We start from the raw sequence: 24599 nt of genomic DNA, 5'->3' as shown, positions 1-24599 counted from the left end.
TGTACCAAGAAGTGTGGATGTTTGCTTATTCCAGAGTGGATGTGACGTCACCAGACATTCTCTTCAACACGTCATAGACGGTGGACATTTTGAGGAGAGGGTGCGCCCAGTTTCACCTCCACTCATGAAAAAGAATTAAGCACTGCCCATCATACCCAGTCCAAAAACCGGACAGTCTACTTCCTATTGCTATATACCAACATATATACCTTGCAATGCACCATTATATCTAAAAATCGGGCCTCTTACCACTATATGCATGAGATCCAAGTGGTAAAACTACAAGTAAATAATTACATATCTTAATCATTCAATGCTCTCTATATGGGAAATTACTGCAATGCATTCTATGCCAACCCCACTATACACAATGGTAATTAAAAATGTCTTAATACAAATACTGTACATTGCACAACACCCTCTAGAGGCCCAGACATTTCAATGCAACCTAAAAAAAATTAAATCTAATCTAGGCAAATCATGAATAAATACTGCTAAACATAATGGATAATAAAAAAATAAGTTAATATATTAGAATTATTTAAAAAACCCCAAAAGAGCTGATATGGACGGGCATGTAGGATTACAAATTTGATATAAAGCAGTGTCTATAGTGAGACCTGCTGGACTCAATGTCCCAAGGTCATAAATTCAGTGAGTCTCATTTTGGATATGGCTTTCCTCAAAGCAGTATCTCAAACTGAAAGGAAATCTATCGCCAAATGAGACTTGCTGGATTTATTCTAACTTGTCCATCTAAGAAAATACCCCATCTTTCATTCAGCCAAAGATATTTCTTATGCCACGTACACACAATAATTTTTCGGCATTTAAAAACTGAAGTTTTTCAGCATCTAGAAAAAACGTTGTTTTTTCCAACTTCATCATTAAAACGACGTTGCCCACACACGATAGTTTTTTAAAAATGCTCTAGCAAAGCGCTGTGACGTACAACACGTACGACGGCACTATAAAGGGGAAGTTCCATGCGGATGACGCCACCCTTGGGGCTGCTTTAGCTGATTTTGTGTTAGTAAAAGACGATTTGCGCTTTTCTGTCTGTTACAGCGTGATGAATGTGCTTACTCCATTACGAACGGTAGTTTTACCAGAACGAGCGCTCCCTTCTCATAACTTGCTTCTGAGCATGCGCGGGTTTTTAACGTCGTTTTAGCCCACACACGATCATTTTTTACAACCCGAAAAACGACATCATTTAAAACGTCGTTAAAAAATGCAGCATGTTCGAATTTTTTTTTTTTTTGTCGTTTTTCAGAACCCGAAAAATGATGTGAAGCCCACACACGATCATTTTAAATAACATTTTTTTTAAAACGTTGTTTTTTTCATGCCGAAAAATGATCGTGTGTACGCAGCATTAGTCTTCTTAGCAGCTGTCTGACACAGTGGGTGTGTTCAACTTTCTAAAGATCACCTATTATTGTCCCTAGCAACCAGTCAGATTCTCCTTTGACTTGAATTAAAAATTACAGTTGGTTGCTGTGGGCAACTGGGCAATAATAAGTAAACTGTATTTTTATCTATTAAAAAAGCTTTCATCATCTTGTTTTGTATATAGCTAGATATAAAGAAAGCAACTGTGTGTCTGTGGGTACTCTAGTAACTCTTCAGGCAATCCTTATTGGGGCAATAGTTGGATGGGTTGAATTTAACTTGCTGACTTCTATTGTTTGCACCCTGGATGAGTTGGCATGGAAAGATCTTTTATCTGACTGCCACGTTATGTCCATAGGCACCTTCATTCTTTACCTTACAGGTTCTGCATTGGTTGCATCATAGTTTAGTGCTGACCCTATTCTTGCCATTGAATGAGGCCTAGCTTTTGTGATTCTAGGAAATCGAGGAGTTGGAACAAAGTCTGCAAGAACAGCAGGAGCTGAATGAATCTCTCTGCCAGGCCCAGGGCGACCTTGGTGCTTATAAAACTCAGATGGAGGAGCAGCTCAGATCACGAGATGCCGACATCAGACAACTGAAGCAGGAGCTAGAAAGGCAAAAGCTGCAAGGACATGTAAGCTGGCATATGACTGAGCTGATGATGGTTTATAAAGTGGAGGAAATGCCAATCCTGTGTGTGATATTTTTACAGGTGGAGAGTTCTGCGCTGAAAGTTGAGATGGAGAGAGACAGGCATGCACTAGAGAATGCGCTGACTAAGGCTCAAATGTTGGAGGAGAGGGACAAAGACAGCAAACAGCTTTCGTATCAGCTTCAGCAGCTACAGGTGGGTCATGTGGTTGAAGTGTGCAGAAATGGGACAGTATACATTGACAAAAACACAGTTCTTGGGTGCATGTAGTTTGTATGACCACAGTAACTGCAGTGTTATGAGAGCAATGCAAAACCCTGAACTTTTCACCAATGTTTTACGTTGAAGAGGATCAGTAATGTTAATGGAGCACTGTTATGAGAGATTAAAGTCCATCGGTGTCAGATCTATAGCCCTGCAATCGGCTAAGTTCATGTTGCAAGCTGAATGGAGAGCGCAAGCTCTTACTCGACAATGAGGCATGTCGAATTGCAGCAGAGACATCTGCGCCCCATGGAAAGCCATCTCACTCTGCAGCAGAGACATCTGCTCCCCATGGAAAGCCATCTCACTCTGCAGCAGAGACATCTGCTCCCCATGAAAAGCCATCCCACTCTGCAGCAGAGACCACTGCTCCCCATGGAAAGCCATCTCACTCTGCAGCAGAGACCACTGCTCCCCATGGAAAGCCATCCCACTCTGCAGCAGAGACCACTGCTCCCCATGGAAAGCCATCTCACTCTGCAGCAGAGACCACTGCTCCTCATGGAAAGCCATCCCACTCTGCAGCAGAGACCACTGCTCCCCATGGAAAGCCATCTCACTCTGCAGCAGAGACCACTGCTCCCCATGGAAAGCCATCCCACTCTGCAGCAGAGACCACTGCTCCCCATGGAATGCCATCCCACTCTGCAGCAGAGACCACTGCTCCCCATGGAAAGCCATCTCACTCTGCAGCAGAGACCACTGCTCCCCATGGAAAGCCATCTCACTCTGCAGCAGAGACCACTGCTCCCCATGGAAAGCCATCCCACTCTGCAGCAGAGACCACTGCTCCCCATGGAAAGCCATCCCACTCTGCAGAATAGACCACTGCTCCCCATGGAAAGCCATCCCACTCTGCAGCTGGCTGGCAGGGGACAGACTTTATTATTTTATTCAGCTGCGGTGGCTGCTTTCTATAGAAAGCTAATTGTGAACACTGTCTGGATGCACTTGAAATGTATTTAGCTGCTTTAAACAGAGTTTCAATTGAGTTTTAAAGGAGGCTGCCATTACTGAACTCTGCATTTGTGACACAGCCAGGCATCTAGCATTTTCAGAAGGAGGTCTACACTGACAGCCTCCATGCTTTGTGATGTTGTCACTTTAATCTCTTAATTTGTCTGTTCCTATAATGCACTCCTTCTTTCTGTTGGCTGTCTGTGCTGTACAGATGACAGATTTTATAGATGTATATGCAGTAAAGCATGCTTGTTATACTCATTGTGGAACCTAAGGGGTTAATCCTCTGCATTGTGTATAAAGGCTGTTTGATCCCATCTTCTCTGTTCCTCCCCTTCTTCTACCATCCCCCAACTATCTGCAGATAGAACTGAGGCTTGGGGACAAGCTGCACATGTTCATTTTGATGTGTATTGCTAGAGAGTTTTTTTTTTTTTTTTTTTCTTTTGGAGAGTGCATGTGATCAGCACAGGGCCAATTGGCACTGTCCAGACAGAGGGTCATGGGTCCTGTAGCCTCATAGTACAGTCAGAGGTTTAACCAAACAATCATAGAAGTCACAAGACTGCTCTAACTGCTGATGAGAAAAAGTATTTAGCAGTTTATATTTACCAAAACGATTGCATTTCCATGTTCTGTGTACTGTGGGAGACCAGATATAGTGTATGTAGGGTCCTGGGTTTAGTAACACTTTAATGTAGATGCTTGTTATATGTAGGTCATAAACAGTGCAGCAGGCATGCTTTCTGGACATAATCCCAGAAATGACCCCAGACTCTCCTCGCCCCCTATACCCCATTTGTCTTTCTGTAGGTACGTTGGTCTCAAACCTAAAGGAATGTCATTGAAATTCCAACAAAGAGCCAGCATACCCTGCCAGGGCTTTTGTCACTGGTATCCTGTTGCAGTGAGACTGTGCAGGCCAGGAATTCTCTAACCCTGTTATTGCCTGAGCTACTGAGATTGTACATACATAGGCCTTTTCTAAATATGAAAGCAAATGGGTATTCTGAAAGAGGCTGTATTGCACATAATAAAAATGAAGAGGCCCCAGTTCCATCAAGCTGCAGTCTGACCGCTCTGCTTAATCAGGCAGATCCATGATATTTCCTGTATCCTGTAACATTGTCAGTTCACCTAATAATTTTCCTAATGTAGTCGGAATTTTAATTGTTCTAATGTAGCTGGAGCTAGAATTGCTCAGTAAACGATAAATGGTGATATTCATCAAAAATGTTTCTTTCACTCTTATTTCCGTCTTGTGTAGAAGAAATGCACACGTCTAGAGGTCACAGGGATGGTCACTGAATGATTCCACTTATGGTTTTCTATTCTTGACACATACAGCCATTTTCCCACATCTCCTGTTCTAATGAGCGATACTTGTGTTCTACACGCTCCTTCTGGGTAATGTGCTGGTCAGCAGCAAGTCATTAATACAACATTATGGATTTACTTAGAACCGAATCCGCCTCATGGATTAGAGCAGGGATGCCCAACCTTTTGAAGAGCGAGGGCCACTTAAGTGTCTTAGTAACCGGTCGCGGGCCACAATGAGTGGAGCGGGTGGTCTGTCCACTCTGCATATGGAGAGCAGACACAGCCCACTCTACTCTATGGGCCCTTTGATCTGATGGATCCCCTTCTGGTTTTTATAGCGGATCGGATTGGAGGTAGGCGGTGCACCTGCAGATGAGTTTGAAAGCAGCCCAGTAACCACTACAGAACATGTATGCCCATATTTGGTATCACTCCGCCTGCGACAGGAGCCAGTGCTATACTGGAAGCGACAGGAGCCAGTGCTATACCGGAAGCAACAGCTTATGTGGCTCTGCTCCGCAACCGCTTGCTTTCTCTACCGTCGGCTTCATTTTCAACACTGATGCACTAGAATGACGGATCGGCGATCCACGATCTGGGCTTGCCAACCAGCCACCCCAGAGCAGGAGGTCGTGTGCCACATCAGAGGGCTCCGCGAGCCACATGTGGCCCCCGGGCCACTGGTTGGGCACCCCTAGATTAGAGTGTCCTTGATAGTTCACTTCTTTAAATCTGCTCTCCAATCAGATTGAAAGTAAAGAAATGACAGCTGGAAAAGGTCTGTCAGTGGTTTCTCTGAGGCAACACAGACATCCCTTATTAAAGACACATGTGAGCCAAGTGCGCTTTGTTTAGTGGGGTTGTATTATTGGTCGGTCCAATTTATAAAAACTGCAGAAAAGAAAGTGTGGGTTATACAGTGAAAATATCCTTGTATGTTGAGAACTGCACCACTGTATTCTTTTGCTCCTGGTATTATTCATGCCTTCAGGTGTAACAATAGGTAATTTTTGGTCACTATTTCCCTGTCATCTTTCCCCTGAAGAGAGAAAATGAATCGCTGAAGAAGCAGCTGAAGAAGGCACAGGGTGAGCTGAATGATGCCCTGCAGAACATGGTACATCCTGAACAGATCACTAACCGGGTGTCGGAACTAAAGAGAAAGCTACATACTGGAGTGGGAGAAGTCAGGTAAATTACTTAGCATTTTGACTACAACCCTATTATAACATAAAATGTTTGGCTTTGAATTGATCAGTTTTTCGTTTAATTTATCAATGTAAAATACATGACATGGTTTTGCAGAGCAGTGGATTTCCCTATCTGTAACTGAAACTCTGCACAGAGCATAGTGGAAGGGGAATTAGTCACTGTGCCAACTTTTCCAGCCATGTGTAATTTGAGTATACCTTGTCATGGTACATTTATAAGCATTCTGGTACTCAAAGGGTTAAAACAAGCTTCACAACTGCTGCAGCTGTGAGCTTGGCATTGGTTTTTAAATCCGTCTCCCGTCGTTCAGGTAAAAGTGATCCAGGTGGTTCTAGAGCAGCCTGATCACTTTTTTACAGGAATCTACAGACGCTGCCCTCTGCTGCAGGTGTCCGCAGTGGTTTCCTGGCTCTAGTGTTCCTCCAGGGAGCCCCTTTGTAATAGCAATAATAGTAAATGGAAAAAATGTGTGAAAAAAATGTAATTCAATAAAATATATATATATATTTTTTTTCAAATTTCATTTTAAAATTTAAAAGCACTCTGTATACACCAGAATGCAAACACATTTCCAAAGCATGCCAATGTATGTATATCAAATTGTGCCACATGTGAGAGAACACTGCTAACGCTGGAGTAAAAAAACAAAGACCTTAATTAACATTTAAAGTAGAAGTCCACCCTAATACTAAAATCTCTGCATCTACAGACATCCACGCTCTAACACTAACCTATCTGGCCCTCTACAGAACAAATCCATATACATTCCTTTTTTGAAGCCGATCCGGCTCAATCCCACGCTGAGCTGATGAAAAATACCTCTTTCGAAGTGATCCTATGATAATCTTATCGTTGGTACTCAGCTTTCCCAAGATGATCACAACCGTTCATCCAAAATTATCCAAATTGTCCTTGTCAAGACCCTCCAAGCTTAGCTCCCCATTCACCTGCACGACCTGCCACTTAACTCTGCCAAATCCTCAGATAGACCTTCCTCTGCATGAAAGTGCACCCCTACTTTCTAAAAACGTGTTAACGTTTGTAGGTCTTTGGACAGCTTGCATCTCAAATGCTTGGGTGGCATCCCAGTACTGCAACCTGAAGTTCCGCTCCCTGCTCCCACCTCAGTTTCTCATCTCCAGCCTTGCTATATTCACGTACAGATCAGCAGGTCTCCATCAAGTCCTATCAAGCATATTGGATCATGGTGTCATTGCCGACATTTGTGACAGAACAGTTTCAGGGCTTTTAGTCCAAACTGTTCATTATCTTCAAACCCAAAAGGGAAATCTACCCCATCTTGTATCTCAAAGCACTGAAAGTCTTCAAGGATGTTTACATACATTAGGAGGAAATACATACACAATATTGGTATAATGTTCAGCGCTAAACCATCTTATGAAAAAGATTAAAGTTTAAAATGTTAATGAAAAGGCATGCATCTGCATGCTGATACATGAAGGTGCAACCATGTGAATGGTCAGTGGATTGAAAGTTCTGGGGGATGAACCCCTAAAAATTAGTCTCTAAAAAAAGTCTCTAAATGGAGGCTGTAAAGGGAGCGAGGCTGCTTCAGGCGCGGGCTGGGGAACCCGATCACTGTGAACAAAAGGAAAGCAAAAGGAGGAGAGAGAAGCGCAAAGCCAATCCTTTAAACATCTTAGGAATTTATTCAGTAAATAAGTATAAAACAACACTAAAAACTTGCGTGAAAAATGTTGGAGCACTGGAAGAGTGCTAGAGTGGGTGGGAGCTTCCACATGCAGTGTCACAGGAGGACCGCCGGGAAGTCTCTATTGAGGGATCCACGAGCGCCGATGAGCCTCATGGAGATGTCGGCTGTGTCTTCATCAGCTGATGAAGAAAGCAAGGCCGTGCCTTAGAAACGTGTTCTGATTGGCCAGACAGCATGTGGGCAGCTCCCCAGTTTGCAGCCCTGGACCACTCCCACCCAGATACACACAGCCGACGTCTTCATGACGCTTATCAAGCATCCAGCTGCGGCTCGAGACTCAATAACAAAACCTCCCCTGATACCAGGGTGCTATGTTTAAAGTGGCTCTAAAGCCTAAAAATTTTTTAACCTTAATGAATTAAAAGATAAAAAATGCTTAGGCATTGGTTTGTAAAAATTCCTGTACAATCAGTTTAATCCAGGACTCTGACCTGTCTGTTGATCCCCCACACCCAATTACACTCCAAATCTTGTTGCCGTCACCGCCGTAACATTTCGAATACATGCTACTAATTTCCTTAAATACGGCTGCCGGATTTGTCCAGCTTACCAATTACGAAATGTGTTCCACTTCTCTCTGCCAATTCCTCCACTGCATTCCACTCACCTAATCACCCAGTCATGCATGCAATGTGTACAAGCAGAGAAAATCCCTGTTTACTCAGTGCAGAGGGATTTTTGTAAATGAACAGTGGAAAGCTTGCATGTAAGGTATACCAGGTACACGTGAGATACGTCACTGCTGATAAAGTGATGACCTAACATTTCTTGGATGACCCCTGGATTCTGGCTGCTGATTCCCACATTACAGAAAGCGATCTTTTGATGACTTTCTGGGTTCAGCAGAAAATATGAGGGACCATAGGATGGGAATGTGGACACTCAAAGGTTATACACCCTGTGCTGTGTAGTAATTACTAAATAGAGCTGTGATATATTTAAAAACACAAGTAGATTTTGGACACTTAAACACAAATATATAAAATCCATAATAATATTATCAGCTTAAAATGTCTTTTGAGAGAATTTTTTGATGGTATACATAAATAATAAAAAAAAAGCAGCGCCCTCCACATTAGAGAAGGATATCCCCCAACTGTGATTTATGCCATAACTTTTCAGTTGTCATCTATGGGGGTTCCATATCTTATCGTACTGCTTCTTCAGGAGCTCTTGGGTGCTCTTTAATATATAAAACGACATGGCTACAAAAAACGTAAAGTGTATTAGCATATTAACACACAAAAGAAAAAAAAGACATAATGTGAGTTAACCCCCTGTTACCATGTACTCACTATAAAATCCATGGATTGGGCACAAGCTAGAAAGTCCCTGGGCGTGTGTGGGAGCACACTAATAGGCGGCAATCCATATAATGTAATTGGCCTAAATATTATAAAAAAAATATTATAAAATAAAGTATTACATGAAGTCCAAAACAAACATAATACCTACAACCTTACTGCAAACATAGGGTTACTTACAGGCAAGCTGCCATCCAAGTTTTGTTGAGCTCCTTTTGACAGGTTTTCTGTGCTTCCCTCAGTTTGACTGCTTTTGTTTGTCGCATGGTTAAAGATCAAAGGGGCAGATTCACGTAGCTTGGGCGCAGCGTAACGTAACCCATTTACGTTACACCACTGCAAGTTTTCCGATGTAGTGCCCGATCCACAAAGCACTTACCTGGAAATTTGTGGCGGTGTATGGTAAACACGTCCGGCGCAAGGCGGCCCAATTCAAATGGGGCGGTACCATTTAAATTAGGCGCGCTCCCGCGCCGGACGTACTGCGCATGCTCCCGTTGCAAATTTCCCGACGTGCTTTGCGCGAAATCACGACGCGCCGACGTTTTGTGAATCGCGACGTGATCAAATGACTTACGCCGGGAAAAAGAAAAATGTTAAAAATAATTCAAAAGCGACGCGGGAAAGACGGGCATACTTTAACATGGTGGAGTACTTTTCCACCATATTAAAGCTGCCCTATCTTTGCGACGGAAATCTAACACTTGCGACGACGTAACGACGGGAAAAATCTTCGTGGATCGCCGTAAGTCCTAATTTGCATACCCGACGCTGGTTTACGACGCAAACTCCCCCCAGCGGCGGCCGCGGTATTGCATCCTAAGATCCGACAGTGTAAGTCCATTACACCTGTCGGATCTTCTGGCTATCTATGCGTAACTGATTCTATGAATCAGTCGCATAGATACTCTGAGAGATACGACGGAGTATCTGAGATACTCCGTCGTATCTCTTTTGTGAATCTGGCCCAAAGATCTCGTGTTTGCTGTACAAAAAAAGTAGAATTTTTGATTTGGCAGTAAAATCAGTTTCTTGGAGTACAGTACACAGGTTCCACCCTCTGTTTATGATCTCCCTATTTCTATGCTACAAAACTGGGCCTAGCTGGGAGTGGAAAGGGTGATATGGGGGATCTCTCTGCAGCTCCTTTTTTTTGCCAGTGTCCAATTGCATGAATGTAGCTGCCTACAACCCATTTTACAGGTAAGTAAAGAATCCCACTTTATTTTCGTTTATATATATATATATATATATATATATATAAAATATGCCTGGAGTTTACCTTGAAGTAGAAAAAAAAAAAAACATTACATATATTTAACAGCAAGTGATGTTGAATTTCACAACTATTCATTTTATGTTTTACACTTTAGGTCTTCTGGTCCCTCAGACGTTCTTGGTCAGAATCTTGCTGAACTGCAGCGGCAGATAAATGAAGTTCTGGGGAAGGCGGAGGAGGAGAAACTAGAAGCAGAGGAGAGGCAGAGAAAGTTACAGGAGGAAATGGCAGCCCTGCAGGATAGAGCCAAAGAGGCTCCTGGAGAATATAAGAGAGCTTGCAACAAAGCTGCAGAAGCCAGGGTGAGAGAGACTTCTATCCAGTCTGGTCTTGTGAGATCTCAAACCTGAAACATTTTTAGTTTTGTTTGTAATTTCTGGAGCCCCTATCTGCCATCAGCAGTGCTGACATGGACTAGTTTTCAGAGGAGGTGCAGATTATATAGTGTGTGTGTATGTATGTGTATATATATATATATATATATATATATATATATATATATATATATATAAATTATACACAACCTAAAAACCATTATCACTTCTAATTTTGAAAGATTTCTTCATTTACAGCATTTATTCACATCTGCCTAAAACCTTTAAAAAGTAGTATAGTACGTGTGTGTGTGTGTGTGTGTGCGTGTGTATATATATGTGTGTGTATATATGTGTGTGTGTGTGTATATATATATATATATATATATATATATATATATGTGTATATGAATAAATAACATTATATGGTGTGACCACCCTTCAGCATACATTTTTCTAGGTACACTTACTTGCACACAGTTTTAGAAGGAATTTGGTTGCAAGTATCCAAAAACCTATCCAGAAATAAAATGCCAATGTGAGTGCCCCCTCTTTTAAGATTGGGTAGTTCTTTGTTTTCATCAAACCATTGTCCTGGTTCTAGAATCTACATATCTTCTAATTTGTGATTGCAGATCCAGCAGGAGAAAAAGCAGTGCGAGGCCAGAGTGCAGCAACTGGAGAGAGAAGTAAATCGATTGAATGGCAAGCTGAAGACAATGGAGGATATTCAAGGTCTGGCTGACCAGCAGCTGGTGGAAGCAGATGAAGAGCGTGAGAAACTGCTCACAGCACTGCATGATCTGGAGAGTGAGGTTGGAATCTCACTCTGATTGGTATGTGGGAAATTGACTCCATATACTGTATATCTAACACTGACCCTTTTATTCCAGAGGGGATTGGAGGATGCCAAGGCACAGAAACACCTCTCCGGACTTGAAAATGAACTCCGGGAGTTGAAGAAGGCTGTGACTATGTCAGACAAATTGGCCACCTCAGAGCTGACTGATGCCAAAGACCAGCTGAGGTCTCTCCATGGCACAGTACTTCAAATCAACCGAGAGCGTTCTGAGGTATTACATGGCACGTTTAGAAGAAAACAGCAATTGTGTTGGCTAATTCGTGTTTTAAGAACTTTTTCTTATCAGTGTACTTAAAGGGGTTGTAAAGGTATTTGTTTTTTTTGTTTTTTTTAAATAACAAACATACCATACTTGCCTCCACTGTGCAGTTTGAATTGCGAGTGGGCCCTGATCCTCGTCTTCTGAGGTCCCTCGGCGGCTGTATCGGCTCCTCCCCCACAACAGCTAACCCTCATTCTGGGAAGTGCTCTCCCAAGGGGGTTAGCTTGCGGGCGCACTCCCGTGATACAGTTGGTGGCCATAGCCGCCGACTGTATCATTCGGCCCCACCCCCCGGCGGACCACATCATTGATTTGATTGACAGCAGCGGGAGCCAATGGCTGCCCTGCTATCAATCTCCAATGAAGAGCCACCTCAAGCTGGGGGAAAGCAACGCGGGATCGTTGGGGGGGCCCGAAAGTGAAAGGTGTATAGGATGCATTAAGGTGAAAAAACACGAAGATTTACAACCCCTTTAAGTCTGAAAAAACATGGGCTCAATTAATGACCCTGCATGCACTTCTGTGAATGAGAAATTCTAGACCAAATGTTACTCTCCCTGTGTAAAGCATCTTCCTGCTGTATTATAGCCCCTGTTTGTCACAGCATTGGCCATAAAGTGGTTGTAAACCCACTAACCAGAAAAATGAAAAATAAAAAACCTATGCATAGCATATCAGCTCATTATGAAAGGCTCACATTAGATAGAAGCCCCCATAATGGTCCTCGTACACTGGTCCGGTCAGCGACATCGCTGCCGGTGTTATTTCCATGTGTCGGCACATGCTGATACAGGGGATATTTCCTCAGTTTGGAGTGTATTGCTAGAGATTTTTGTTTTTCCTTGGGAGGATGCATGTGATCAGCACAAGGCCAATCCCCACTGTCCAGACAAAGGGTCAGGGGTCCTGCAGCCTCATAGGACAGTCACAGTAGAAGGAAAACTCCTACAAGTTTTAACCAGACACTGATAGAAGTCACAAGACTGCTATATACTGCTAATGAGAAAAGGTATTTGGCAGTTTATATTTACTAAAACTATTGCATTTCTATGTTCTGTGTACTATGAGAGACCAAATATATTGAATGCAGGGTCCTGGGTTTAATAACACTTTAAACTTTGGTACTTTACTCTAAGGCCTCATACACACGATAGGATCGCCAGAGGACACCGGTCTGAAGAACCGTTTTCATCAGTCCAAACCGATCGTGTGTGCGCCCCATAGGTTATTTAACCTTCGGTCAAAAAAATGAGAACTTGCTTTAAAATTGAACCGATGGACGCCTAACCAATAGGTCAAAACTGATCGTTAGTATGCAAAAGCATCGGTTAAAAACCTGCGCATGCTCAGAATCGACGCATGCTTGGAAGCATTGAACTTCGTTTTTTTCAGCACGTCGTTGTGTTTTACATCACCGCGTTCTGACACAATCGTTTTTTTAACTGATGGTGTGTACGCACGACAGACCATCAGTCGGCTTCATCGGTTAACCTTAGACAACGGTCCTTCAGACCGTTCTCATCTGATTGACTGATCGTGTGTACGAGGCTTTAGGCCTCATGCACATTGGATGTTTTTTGACTTTTTTACAGCAGCTGTTTTTTGGCAGTAGATGTTTTTTCTACAGTCATTAAACTCTCCATCGCTCTAATGCTAATAAATGTTGATAAACGCAGATAAATACTCAAACATCACTCACCAGCATTTTTTTACGTTTTGGATCCATTGGAAAAAAAAAAATCTTCAAAAAAAGAAAAACGATGCATGGCATTTTTATAACATTCTTTTAATATCCAGTGTGCATGAGGTCTAAAAGTAATAGTCCTGCCTAAGCGGCAGGGCAGGGCAGCCATCACAAATTTTGGGGCCCCTTACACAGCTTTAGGCAGGGCCCCCCTGCAGCAGAGGACTGCGGGGGGGGGGGGGGGGTTGTGGTTGTGGTAACGAAAGTGTCATCTCTTCTCTCTCCTGCCGCGAGTTAAAGGTGGGGGGGGGTCAGATGAAAAAAAATTGGTGTAATGCCTGTACCCCCCCCCCCCCCGATGGCGGCCCTGCTAAGTGGATACACCACGTGATGCGGTTTAGTAATTCTGCATATGAGCGTATTATTATTTTTTTGGTGGGGGAGTGGATCTTGGGTGGGAGTTCCCACACTTTTTTCCCCAGGACTTGACCCCTGGTGGAAAAGCAGGGCGTTAAACCTGAAAAATGATAACATTCATGACTAAATGTTTCATGAACTGTATTACTTTTGCTTTTATTAATGGCTGACAGACACGGTAATGCTGTATTTAGATTGAGTTGATCTAATAATGTTGATATCAGTAATATGGACATTTTTTTCTTTTCCCTTTATGGCAGGGAATGCGGGAAGCAGACAACTTCTGCTCCCAGACAGCTCAAGCGGCTAGAGATCTGGCTAAAGCTGAGGCGGAAATTGATCTTCTGCAAGAATTGCTTCAAGATAAGGAGAGACAGGTAAGGCCTGCTGGGCCCAATCACTAGTTCTTTGTACAGGATGGTACAGGTTTACTGCATATAAACATGTCTGGAACAACATTGTTTTTAAAGTGGTTGTAAGCTCTTGCATATATCCAATGAAGTGACTAGCGTCAGATGATACACAGATGAAACAAATCCCCCTACATAAGTTGTACCTGTTTATCTGATGCCTTCTCTTATTTGCAGTCTTACAAAGTCCACCATTTGTATAGCCTGTGTACGTTTTCACAAAGCAGGGGGCATGTAGCTGAATTTACACTCCGCAGAGCTCAGCGAGAGCTGATTGGAGGGAATGGAACAGAACCCCTTACACACAGCACACAGGAACAGATCTGAAGCTGTTAATCACAGGTTCTGTGTTGGTACTCCCTCCCAATCACATTTCTTCTTTGAGGAAAGCGGACCTGTCACTGCTCATGCTATCACAAGGGATGTTGTCTGTCCCTTGTGATGGCAATAAAATTGATCAAAAACATTGTAAAATTGTGTCGAATTTTACATAAAATAAATGTAAAAAATTGAAAGCACCTCCGTCCCTCTGTGCTCTGTCCCTTTGTCTGTGGGCAGGGGGCTTATTGGAATCTGGAAGCCCCCCCCCATGTGAATGAGTGTATGGGGTACATTGTCCCCATACTCATTCACCAAAAAAGTGTCAAAAAGAAATTTAAACAGAGGCACTTAAATCCCCCTCCTGCCCAGACTAATGTTTAGCTTTTAACACTTTCACCACCCTCTTCTCCTGTAAATCTAAGCTCCATCCTGTCTCTGCAATGCCTGTAAATTTACCCCTTCAGAGGGGAGAACCTATCAATGAATTCTGCACTGCCAAGGACAGAAATATTTCTCCCTATGTGTTGGAAGGGCGACATCTGTTCTCCTGTGGCCACCTTCGTAGTATCAGGTCATGTTTCCTTTATTATCTGGCTAAATTGAGTGACGGGTAATTTATCTGTTTTCCACACTACTAGTAGTAGTAGTAAATGTGTTTACCTGTCTACATACATGGCGTTTCAGTGCACTGTCATACCATGGAAATGTGACATATTCTTCTGTCCTGTTGTGTTATCACAGCTCCGGGAAGAAATGCAGAATACAAATGCTGGAGCCAACATCTCCAACTCCCAGCAATTGGAAATTGACAAACTCAACCAGACTATGCAGAGGCAGCGAGCTGAGATAGAGCGCCTCAGACACGTGCTGGAGCATGTCCGAAGTGGTGAGATGCTTTTTATCGATTAAATAACACATATGACATAGTTACAACACTCTAGGCTTTTTTCAGTTATAGATTTCATAGCAAATGTATTTCTTTCAGATAACACTGGAGAGATCAACAATCTGATGGATGAGATTGATTCCCTCAGAAATGCCCTTGGTTATCAGAATGATTATATCACCAGCATGACCGACCCGTTCCGAAGGAGAGGCTACTGGTATTATGTGCCATCGTCTTCCAATGTACGTGTACTAAGCTTGGAGGAGCACTGCCATAAGGGCACGCTGTAATAAAAACTGGAATCTCTGTGATTGATGTGTATCTATAAGTTATGGTCATTGTTAAAGTGGATGTAAACCCAAATTTTTCTCTTTCGTTCATAGACGGACACAGCCTCCTTTGACCTTAGGGTTATGCTTCTTCCTACCAGGAGATTTAGGCAGAATTCTTACAGCACTTAAGGTGTTAAAAACTTTCCTTCATGCCGCTCCTCCCAGGGGGCGTGGCTCCCCCAGGCATAACCCACACCCTGCTCCAGCAGCTTCAGTTTGTTTCTGCCTAACCGTCAGGAGAGTCAGGCTCTCTCTGGAGTCCTGGACTCTGGAGTTTTTTCTTGCAAATTTTTTTGCATCTTGCGAGTTTTTTTCTCGCTATTTTATTTTATTTTTATTTTTGAATCCTGCGATTCTTCTATCAACAGCCGACTGGGTGACAGGCTGGGTCCTCGACCCTTGTAGTCCCCCCAGGTTCGGCCTTCGAGCGTGTGCCGGCCCTCAGCTCCGCTTTGGGACGTCTACGACAGGCCCCGTGGCTCCAGGGGCGGCCGGGGAACTTCGATTCTAGGGCACACATATGACCGGTCTCTATGGCCTTGTCACAGTGTGTCTGGCTGACATCCATGCCGTTCGCGGACGTTGGTTCTGTCTGGGATACCTCCAGCCGGGTAGTCGCAGGACAGGTACGTAGTGGCCCCTTACTCAGGTAAGTGGTCTGGCTGGAATGTTTTCCCTTGGGAGGTCGACTGAGGGTTTTTCCCTGCTTTTCTCTCTCCCTTATTCCTCTCCCTCCTTCCCCCTTTGGGTGACGGCTGTGCAGGGTTTTTTTTTCCCCTGGGGCTCATTTTTTTCACTCGGGTATGGCTGGGGCTGTTCTGTGTCGCTGCAGGGGACTGTGGTGGTCATTCTGGGCATTTTTGTGTGTGCTGTGTGCTGTTTTGGTGTACTGTCTTTTTTGGGTACACTGTCTTTTTAAAACTGCGCAATGGCGGCCATTTTGCCGGAGCCGCGCTTGTGTTATTCGGCGGCCATTTTCTTGTGGCCGGCGCCGTTTTCAGCACTAGTTCGGCCTCTAGTGGCCGTTTCGGCGGGGAAAAAGACCGCGAATCCTCTGAGGGGACAGACGCAGCGCTGCAGCTTCTCCTCAGCACACACTTGCCTTCACAGACCGCGCTGTACCAGGGGGGTGGTGAGTCTCAGGGGGCCCCATACTGTGCTCTAGCGGCCGGAAGGTGACCTGTGGGGGACTTTTTTCCTGTCATTGGCAGTGGGGGTGACACGGCAGCTGCAATATGGAGCCTGAATCAGGCCCCTCATTCCTCACAATGCCGGAATTAACCCTTAGCGCCCCTTCCCCTGCCACATCTGTTGAGTCTGTGTCGGCTGTCCTGGAGTCTTTTCTCACCAGGTTTGAAGCTGCCAGTGCTCGGTTGGGGGGGTAAAAAGCGCCCCCCCCCCCCGGAGGCTGTTTCTGGGGATATCTCTGACGCAGAATCTGATAGCTGCTTCTGGTTCTGTCATGTCAGAGGATGCGGGCTTAACCCACATGGACAGCGAGGATGACTCTGCTGCGGAGTCTGCTGACAAGGAATTTGTTGGAGCTCTTATTACTGCGGTACGTGAGACTCTTCATTTAGAGGATGTGGCGGAGACACCAGCGGTGTCAGTCCCTTTCGGATTCCGCAAACCACCGCGTACCGCTAAGGTATTCCCATGTGTTCCTTATCTGGACAATATGTTGTATAAGGAATGGGATACACCGCAAAAGGCTTTTACTGTTCCTAAAAGCTTTGCTACCCGTTACCCCCTGGAGGAGGACTTTTTAAAAAAGTGGGTCACTCCTCCGTCGGTGGACCCTCCTGTGTCCAGACTGAGTAAGGCTACTACGTTGCCTGTGGAGGGGGCTCCTGCTTTCAAGGACCCTGCTGATAGGAGAGTGGAGGCCGTGGCCCGCTCCCTGTTCTCGGTGGTGGGTTCGGCGGTAAGGCCGGCTCTGGCCGGAGCCCTGGTTGCTCAGACGCTAACTGAAAGGGCGAAGCTCCTGCTGCAGGATCTGGAGGTCCAAGGTGCTTCCGAGTCCTCTAGGGACCTGGCTGAGCAGTTGATTCAGGGTCAGAAGTTTCTCTGTGAGGCGGCTATGGATTCGATTCCTTTGCTTTCCAGGGCTTCTGTCTACGCAGTGGTTCTGCACCGCCTTATGTGGCTGAAGTGCTGGTCGGCTGACCAGTCTTCGAAAAAGGCCTTGGTGGATTTGCCCTTTAAGGGCGGACGGCTCTTTGGGGCATCCCTGGATGACATCATTAAGGATGCCACTGGAGGTAAGAGCACCTTGCTCCCTCAGTCGGGGAAGGGTAAGGAACCTCGCCGCAAGCAAGGTCCTACTTTTACTACCCCTAAGCGTTTTTTTCGTGCGCCCAACGCGGCTGGAAAAGGTCCGCAAGGTGCAAAAGCCCCTGCTGCCGGGCGTAAGCGCCCCTGGTTTAACAAACCAAACAAGCCTGCGGACAAGCCTGCTTCCGCATGAATGTCTGCCCCCGCCCGGGTCTCGGGTGGGGGGACGGCTTCACGACTTCGCGGATCGGTGGAATTCTCTTCTGACCGACCGTTGGGTTTGCGAGGTGGTCGTCTCGGGGTACAAGATAGAGTTCCTCTCTTGTCCCCCAAACAGATTTTTTCCATCCAACCTCCAGCTTCCTCCGGATCGTCGGCTAGCCCTGTCCGGGGCTGTCCAGGATCTTCTGGACAGGGGGGTGGTTGTGCCGGTTCCCTCGCTGGAACGGTTTCGGGGGTTCTACTCCAATCTGTTTGTGGTCCCCAAGAAGGGAGGGGTTCGCCCTGTCCTGGACCTAAAGGCCCTCAACTCCTTTGTCAAGGTGCAGCGATTCAGGATGGAGTCGGTCTGTTCTATCATAGCGGCCCTCCACCAGGGGGACTTCATGGCGTCCTTGGACATCATGGACGCATACCTGCATGTCCCCGTTTGCACAAGCCACCAAAGGTATCTGCGCTTTGCGATCGGGGAGGACCACTATCAATTCGTGGCCCTCCCGTTCGGGCTGGCGTCGGCACCACGGGTGTTCACCAAGGTGCTCGCCCCGATCCTGGCCTTGCTAAGGCAGCGAGGGATCGCTATCGTGGGATACCTGGACGACCTTCTCCTGAGAGCTTCTTCAGGCTCAGAGTTAGAGGAGGACGTGTCCATCACGTGTCGGACTCTGCAGGAGTTCGGCTGGCTTCTGAATCTCAAAAAATCAGTGTTGGTTCCGTCCCAGAGGAACACCTGGGGATGGTTTTGGATTCGGGGGAGGCAAAAGTGTTCCTCCCATCGGAAAAACTGCGGACCCTGCAATCTGCAGTGAGACAGTTGTCGACCCAGAAGTGGTCGTCTCTTCGCTTCTGCATGCGGGTTCTGGGTCTGATGGTGGCCTCCTTCGAGGCGGTTCCGTATGCCCAATTCCACACCAGGGTACTACAGAAGGAGATTCTGTCACGATGGGACAGGGTCCCATCTTCTCTGGATCGCCAGATTCGGTTGAGCCATCTGGCCAAGTCTTCCCTGACATGGTGGCTGACATCTCCGGTGCTTCGGTCCGGGAAGTCTTTTCTTCCGTGCCGCTGGACAGTGGTCACGACGGATGCCAGCCTCTTCGGCTGGGGGGGCGAATATCCTGGAGCTCCGAGCGATCAAGCTGTGCCTTGTCAGGTGGTCCCTGGAGCTGCAGGGCCGTCCTGTCAGGATCCAGTCCGACAACGCCACGGCCGTGGCGTACGTCAATCATCAGGGCGGCACAAGGAGCGTTCCGGCCCTGTCGGCGGTATACATTCCGGGAGTTCTGAATTGGCAAGCCGACTTCCTGAGTCGCACGACTCTGGATCAAGGGGAGTGGTCTCTCCACCCGGAGGTGTTTCAGATCCTGTGCCAAAAATGGGGCACTCCAGACGTAGACCTTCTGGCGTCCCGTCTCAATCGGAAGGTGCCACGGTTTGTGGCCAGGTCAAGGGACCCGTGGGCAGACGCGTTGGTGGCTCCCTGGGGTCAATATCACCTGATTTACACCTTCCCTCGTCTAAGGCTCCTACCCCGCCTGCTGCGCAGGGTGGAAGCCGAAGGGATTCCAACGATCCTGATCGCCCCAGATTGGCCGCGTCGCTCTTGGTACGCGGACCTGGTACGTCTGGTGGCAGACGCCCCCTGGCGCCTGCCTCTGAGGGAAGATCTCCTGTCTCAGGGCCCGATCTTCCATCCTGCTTTACGGTCACTGGCTTTAATGGCGTGGCTGTTGAGAACCAGGTACTGAAGGACCGGGGCCTGTCGGGCCCGGTAATCTCTACCATGATGCGTGCACGGAAGTCCACTTCTCGAAAAATTTACCATCGTACATGGAAAGCATACATCTCTATGTGTGAGGAGATGAAGTGGCACCCCCGTACTTACGTGGTGTCCCGGATCCTGCTGTTCCTACAGCGGGGAGTGGACCAGGCTCTTGCCTTGAGCACGATCAAGAGTCAGATTTCTGCTCTGGCTGTTTATTTTCAGCGTCCCGTGGCAGCGCACTCTTTGGTTCGCACGTTTGTGCAGGGGGTCCGGCATGTGGCCCCCCCCGGTGCGCCCTCCGCTACCTTCTTGGGACTTGAACTTGGTCCTCTCGGCGCTTCAGCGTGCCCCCTTTGAGGACATTCGGAAGATCCCCTTGCTGACTTTGTCACAGAAGGTGGTCTTTCTGGTAGCTATTACCTCTATCAGACGTGTGTCTGAACTGGCGGCCCTGTCTTGCAAGGCCCCCTACTTGGTCATCCATCAGGATAAGGCGGTGCTGCGCCCGCGACCTTCTTTTCTTCCGAAGGTCGTTTCGGCCTTTCACATTAACGAGGACATTGTTGTTCCATCATTATGTCCTCAGCCGAAGAACCCGAAGGAAGCCGTTTTACATTCTCTGGATGTGGTTCGGGCCCTTTGAGTTTACTTGTCGGCGACAGCTCCGTTCCGGAAGTCGGATTCGCTGTTCGTGTCTGTGTCCGGTCCCAGTAAGGGCCTGGCAGTCTCGTTGGCCACCATTTCCAGGTGGATCCGACAGGTTGTGCTTCAGGCCTACGCCCTGAAGGGGCGGGCGCCTCCCTTTCGGGTCACGGCGCATTCGACCAGGGCGATCGGAGCCTCCTGGGCTTTCCGACACCAAGCCTCTGTGTTACAGGTGTGTAAGGCTGCGACCTGGTCGTCGGTCCACACTTTTTCAAAGTTTTATAAGGTGGATGTGAGTGCATCTTCTGATGCCTCATTCGGCCGCAGGGTATTACAGGCGGCAGTTTAAGGTTGGAGTTCCTCCGTTGAGTAACTCCGGTTTTGTTTGGGGTGTAACCTGTTGTTTGCTGTGTGGTTTTTTTCCCACCCCTCCTTTTTTGACACTGCTTGGGGACGTCCCTAAGGTCAAAGGAGGCTGTGTCCGTCTATGAACGAAAGAGATGCCTGGGGGAGCCACGCCCCCTGGGAGGAGCAGCATGAAGGAAAGTTTTTAACACCTTAAGTGCTGTAAGAATTCTGCCTAAATCTCCTGGTAGGAAGAAGCATAACCCTAAGGTCAAAGGAGGCTGTGTCCGTCTATGAACTCAGAGAAATGGATTTTACGGTGAGTACAAAAATCCTTTTTTTTATTTTTTGCTGTCACATAGTGGAGTATAAGATTTCCTATCATCTGTGCCCAGTCTTGCCACAAAGAGTTAATCCAGCTCTGAGCAATCCTCCTTTCATTTTTCAGTAAGATAAACGGACAAACGGGAGAAAACTTTTGTTCATTCTTCCCCCTTGTTGTGAATGACAGGTTATGTACATATCTCATGCACTAGCCTGAGACAGGCATTTTTTAAATTTCCAACCCAACACCTTTTCTGAAGTCATGTGGTTACTTTTCTGGATTTTGACTGGATGTTAGTGATCATAGCAACATTTTGTGTAAGGAATACACAGGAAAAAATGCATGTTGACAAGGGGAGTGTAGAGGTGGGCGGGGAGTCTGACATCATGACTCCACCCATCAAGCTCCAGACAACAGACCCACCCATAGAATCTGCAGTTTTTCAGTTCTTATAACAGACAGAGGGGAGAAAATTGACAGGTAAGGTACATGCAGGAGGAATGTACTGTATATCCTTATAGATTAGCACTATGGCAGTAGTTTAGAAAGGATGAGAGTGGCTTTACATCCACTTTAAGGACATTTTGCCCTCGCAGCTACATTTGAAGGCTCATGTATAGGAAGTAGGTTTGTTGGTAAAAAAAACGATTGCAAAGGGCACTGGTAGTTTTGCATGGATCATTATGTCACAATTTGGGAAATTAAGGAAGTCCTGCTCTTGTTTTTTTCCCCCCACATAAAAAGGTTTAAATTGGTTCTAAAGGCTTTTTTTTTAAATGTATGCAGTATCTGCATTCGGGTAAAAAAACTTCTTTGTGCAGCTCCCCCCAGTGCCCACTTATGCTTATCTGAGCCCAATCTCAATCCAGTGCTGTTTACGAGAGCAGCGTCTCTCTCGGCTCTCTCCCTTCTCATAGGCCATTGGCTCAAACTGCTGTCACAGCCAGTGAGGAAGGAGCGGGGGCAGGGCTTGGCCCGCACAAGTGCCCTCCTAGAAAGCGCTTGCTATGGTGGGCACTCGGCGGGGGACCTGAGAAAAGGAGTATCGCGGCTGCTCTGTGCAAAGCTATTGCACATAGCAGGTAAGCATGACATGTTTGTTATTTTAAAACAAAAACAAAATATGCGTTTACAATCACTTTAAGGGTATTTGGGAGGGAGATATTATGCTCCATCTTTTGTATATTCTGCTCCATTCATTTTACAAATGGCCTCTGTAAGGGGGCTGGTTGTGGAAGAGTCTTGTGCCCCTTCAATGCTATTCTTCTGCCTCCCCTTTCTCTCCCACAAGCTTTCTAGTGCTGCCATTGTAACAGACCAACAGCATGGCGTCACACAGGCCTAGAGAATTGCCTACATTTGACAGTGCCAAGGTGCCCTAAAACAATAGTTAAAGCATTTTAATACCTTATCCTTGTCTTCCCCTGATGTTTTAGAATCTATTGCTGCTGTGCTTTATATTTTCTTGGGAAGGTCTAGATAGGACATTGTTTTGGATTTCCTATACTCCTGTCTTATTTTTTCTTCTTCTTTTTTTCTGCTGTCCTTGTCTGTATGGCAGCAATAAGTGTTGGAACTACATGATTGTATAAAAAGCACATAGTGTTGATTTACTAAAACTGGAGAGTGCAAAATCTGGTGCAGCTCTGAAATGGAGCCAATCGGCTTTGATCTTTAACTTGTTCAATTAAACGTGGACAAAAAACATGGAAGCTGATTGGTTCTTATGCAGAGCTGCACCAGATTTTACAAACACTTCAGCTTTAGTAAAACAACCTCATAATGTCTATGAAAACCTATTCTGTTTTGGTTTTCAGATTTTTTTTATTTTTTTTTTCTAAAATTTCTATTTCTAAAAATCAGCAATATTTCAGGAGATACATAAATACTAAATTGGGTTTTATATGGCAGAACTCCGGCCGTGATTCAATAAGTACCAAAGACTCTGGTGTCAGTTTACATTACCCACTGACTTCATCTCCTGCAAGATGGAAAGGTGGTCACCACAGACACAGCAAGAAGGAGAAGCGTTTGTCCCAAGCAAAGGGGCATTGGGTATACTCACCATTTCATCATAGGCATCACAGGTGCCACAAAGGTAGGTTCAGTAGCGGTAATAAATTGTTTGCCTGTGAAACACAAAATTACTTTTCTATAGGAGAGATCTTATTTTTTCTGCAGCTACACAAAGCGTGACTGCTAGACCCATAAGATCAGGAGACCTCATAATGTCTCCTTTTATTACCAGCTGGATTCTCATCTTCAGAACTAGCTATACATATGCAACTTTGAGGGCAATGTATACTTTCAAATGTTTTTCTTTTAAATAGGTATTAGCACAAATATAGTTAAAGGGTTTGTAAAGGTAAAAACATTTTTCCCTAAATAGCTTCCTTTACCTTAGTGCAGTCCTCCTTCACTTACCTCATCCTTCGATTTTGCTTTTAAATGTCCTTATTTCTTCTGAGAAATCCTCACTTCCTGTTCTTCTGTCTGTAACTCCACACAGTAATGCAAGGCTTTCTCCCTGGTGTGGAGTGTCGTGCTCGCCCCCTCCCTTGAGGGGGCGAGCAGGAGAGTCAGGAAGCCCACTAACACACAGCTCCTTTCTCTATCTGCAACGTAGAGAGCGTCCTGACTCTCCTGCTCGCCCCCTCTCCACACCAGGGAGAAAGCCTCACATTACTGTGTGGAGTTACAGACAGAAGAACAGGAAGTGAGGATTTCTCCGTAGAAATAAGGACATTTAAAAGCAAAATCGAAGGATGAGGTAAGTAAAGGAAGCTATTTAAAAACCAAAAATTGTACCTTTACAACCCCTTTAATATTCCTTGTGCTGTTTGTTTGCCTTACCTTGTAATCATGGGCTTGCATATTGTGGCTGCAGTTTGCAGTGTCCGATTGTGATGAAAAAATGATCTCCTCCAGCATGTGTGAGCTCTGCCTGTGTCAAATATAATTACTGTGTAGTTCTCACCTGGTACACACAATGGGCCAGATTCAGAAAAGAGATACGACGGCGTATCTCCTGATACGCCGTCGTATCTCTGAGTCCGGCCGGTCGTATCTATGCGACTGATTCAGAGAATCAGTTACGTATAGATATCCCTAAGATCCGCCAGGTGTAAGTGTCTTACACCGTCGGATCTTAGGCTGCAATTCCAGGCTGGCCGCTAGGTGGCGCTTCCGTATCTTTTACGTGAGGAATATGTAAATAAGGAGTTACGTCGATTCAGAAACGAACGACCGCCCGGCGCTTTTTTCTCTTTCGTTCATAGACGGACACAGCCTTCATTGACCTTAGGTTATGCTTCTTCCTACCAGGAGATTTAGGCAGAATTCTACAGCACTTAAGGTGTTAAAAACTTTCCTTAATGCCGCTCCTCCCAGGGGGCGTGGCTCCCCCAGGCATAA

The 24599-nt window shown here is 45.8% G+C and overlaps 1 protein-coding gene across 3 annotated transcripts in view; it reads left to right on the top strand.

Moving 5' to 3' along the window:
• Positions 1-24599, top strand: part of CNTRL (centriolin) — a 153110-nt gene that overhangs the window by 61804 nt on the left and 66707 nt on the right. For all 3 annotated transcript variants that reach the window (XM_040324045.1, XM_040324044.1, XM_040324046.1), the window contains 10 exons: positions 1856-2032; positions 2111-2245; positions 5640-5785; positions 10219-10426; positions 11074-11253; positions 11332-11511; positions 13924-14040; positions 15136-15280; positions 15380-15522; positions 23097-23283. In XM_040324045.1, coding sequence (XP_040179979.1) covers positions 1856-2032; positions 2111-2245; positions 5640-5785; positions 10219-10426; positions 11074-11253; positions 11332-11511; positions 13924-14040; positions 15136-15280; positions 15380-15522; positions 23097-23283 — 1618 coding nt within the window. The remainder of the gene's footprint in view (positions 1-1855; positions 2033-2110; positions 2246-5639; positions 5786-10218; positions 10427-11073; positions 11254-11331; positions 11512-13923; positions 14041-15135; positions 15281-15379; positions 15523-23096; positions 23284-24599) is intronic.

This window comes from Rana temporaria, chromosome 9 (genome assembly GCF_905171775.1).
Source record: "Rana temporaria chromosome 9, aRanTem1.1, whole genome shotgun sequence".
NCBI classification, from domain to species: domain Eukaryota; kingdom Metazoa; phylum Chordata; class Amphibia; order Anura; family Ranidae; genus Rana; species Rana temporaria.
Note: the sequence above shows the minus strand (reverse complement) of the source record. Positions and strands in the feature narration are given on the sequence as shown.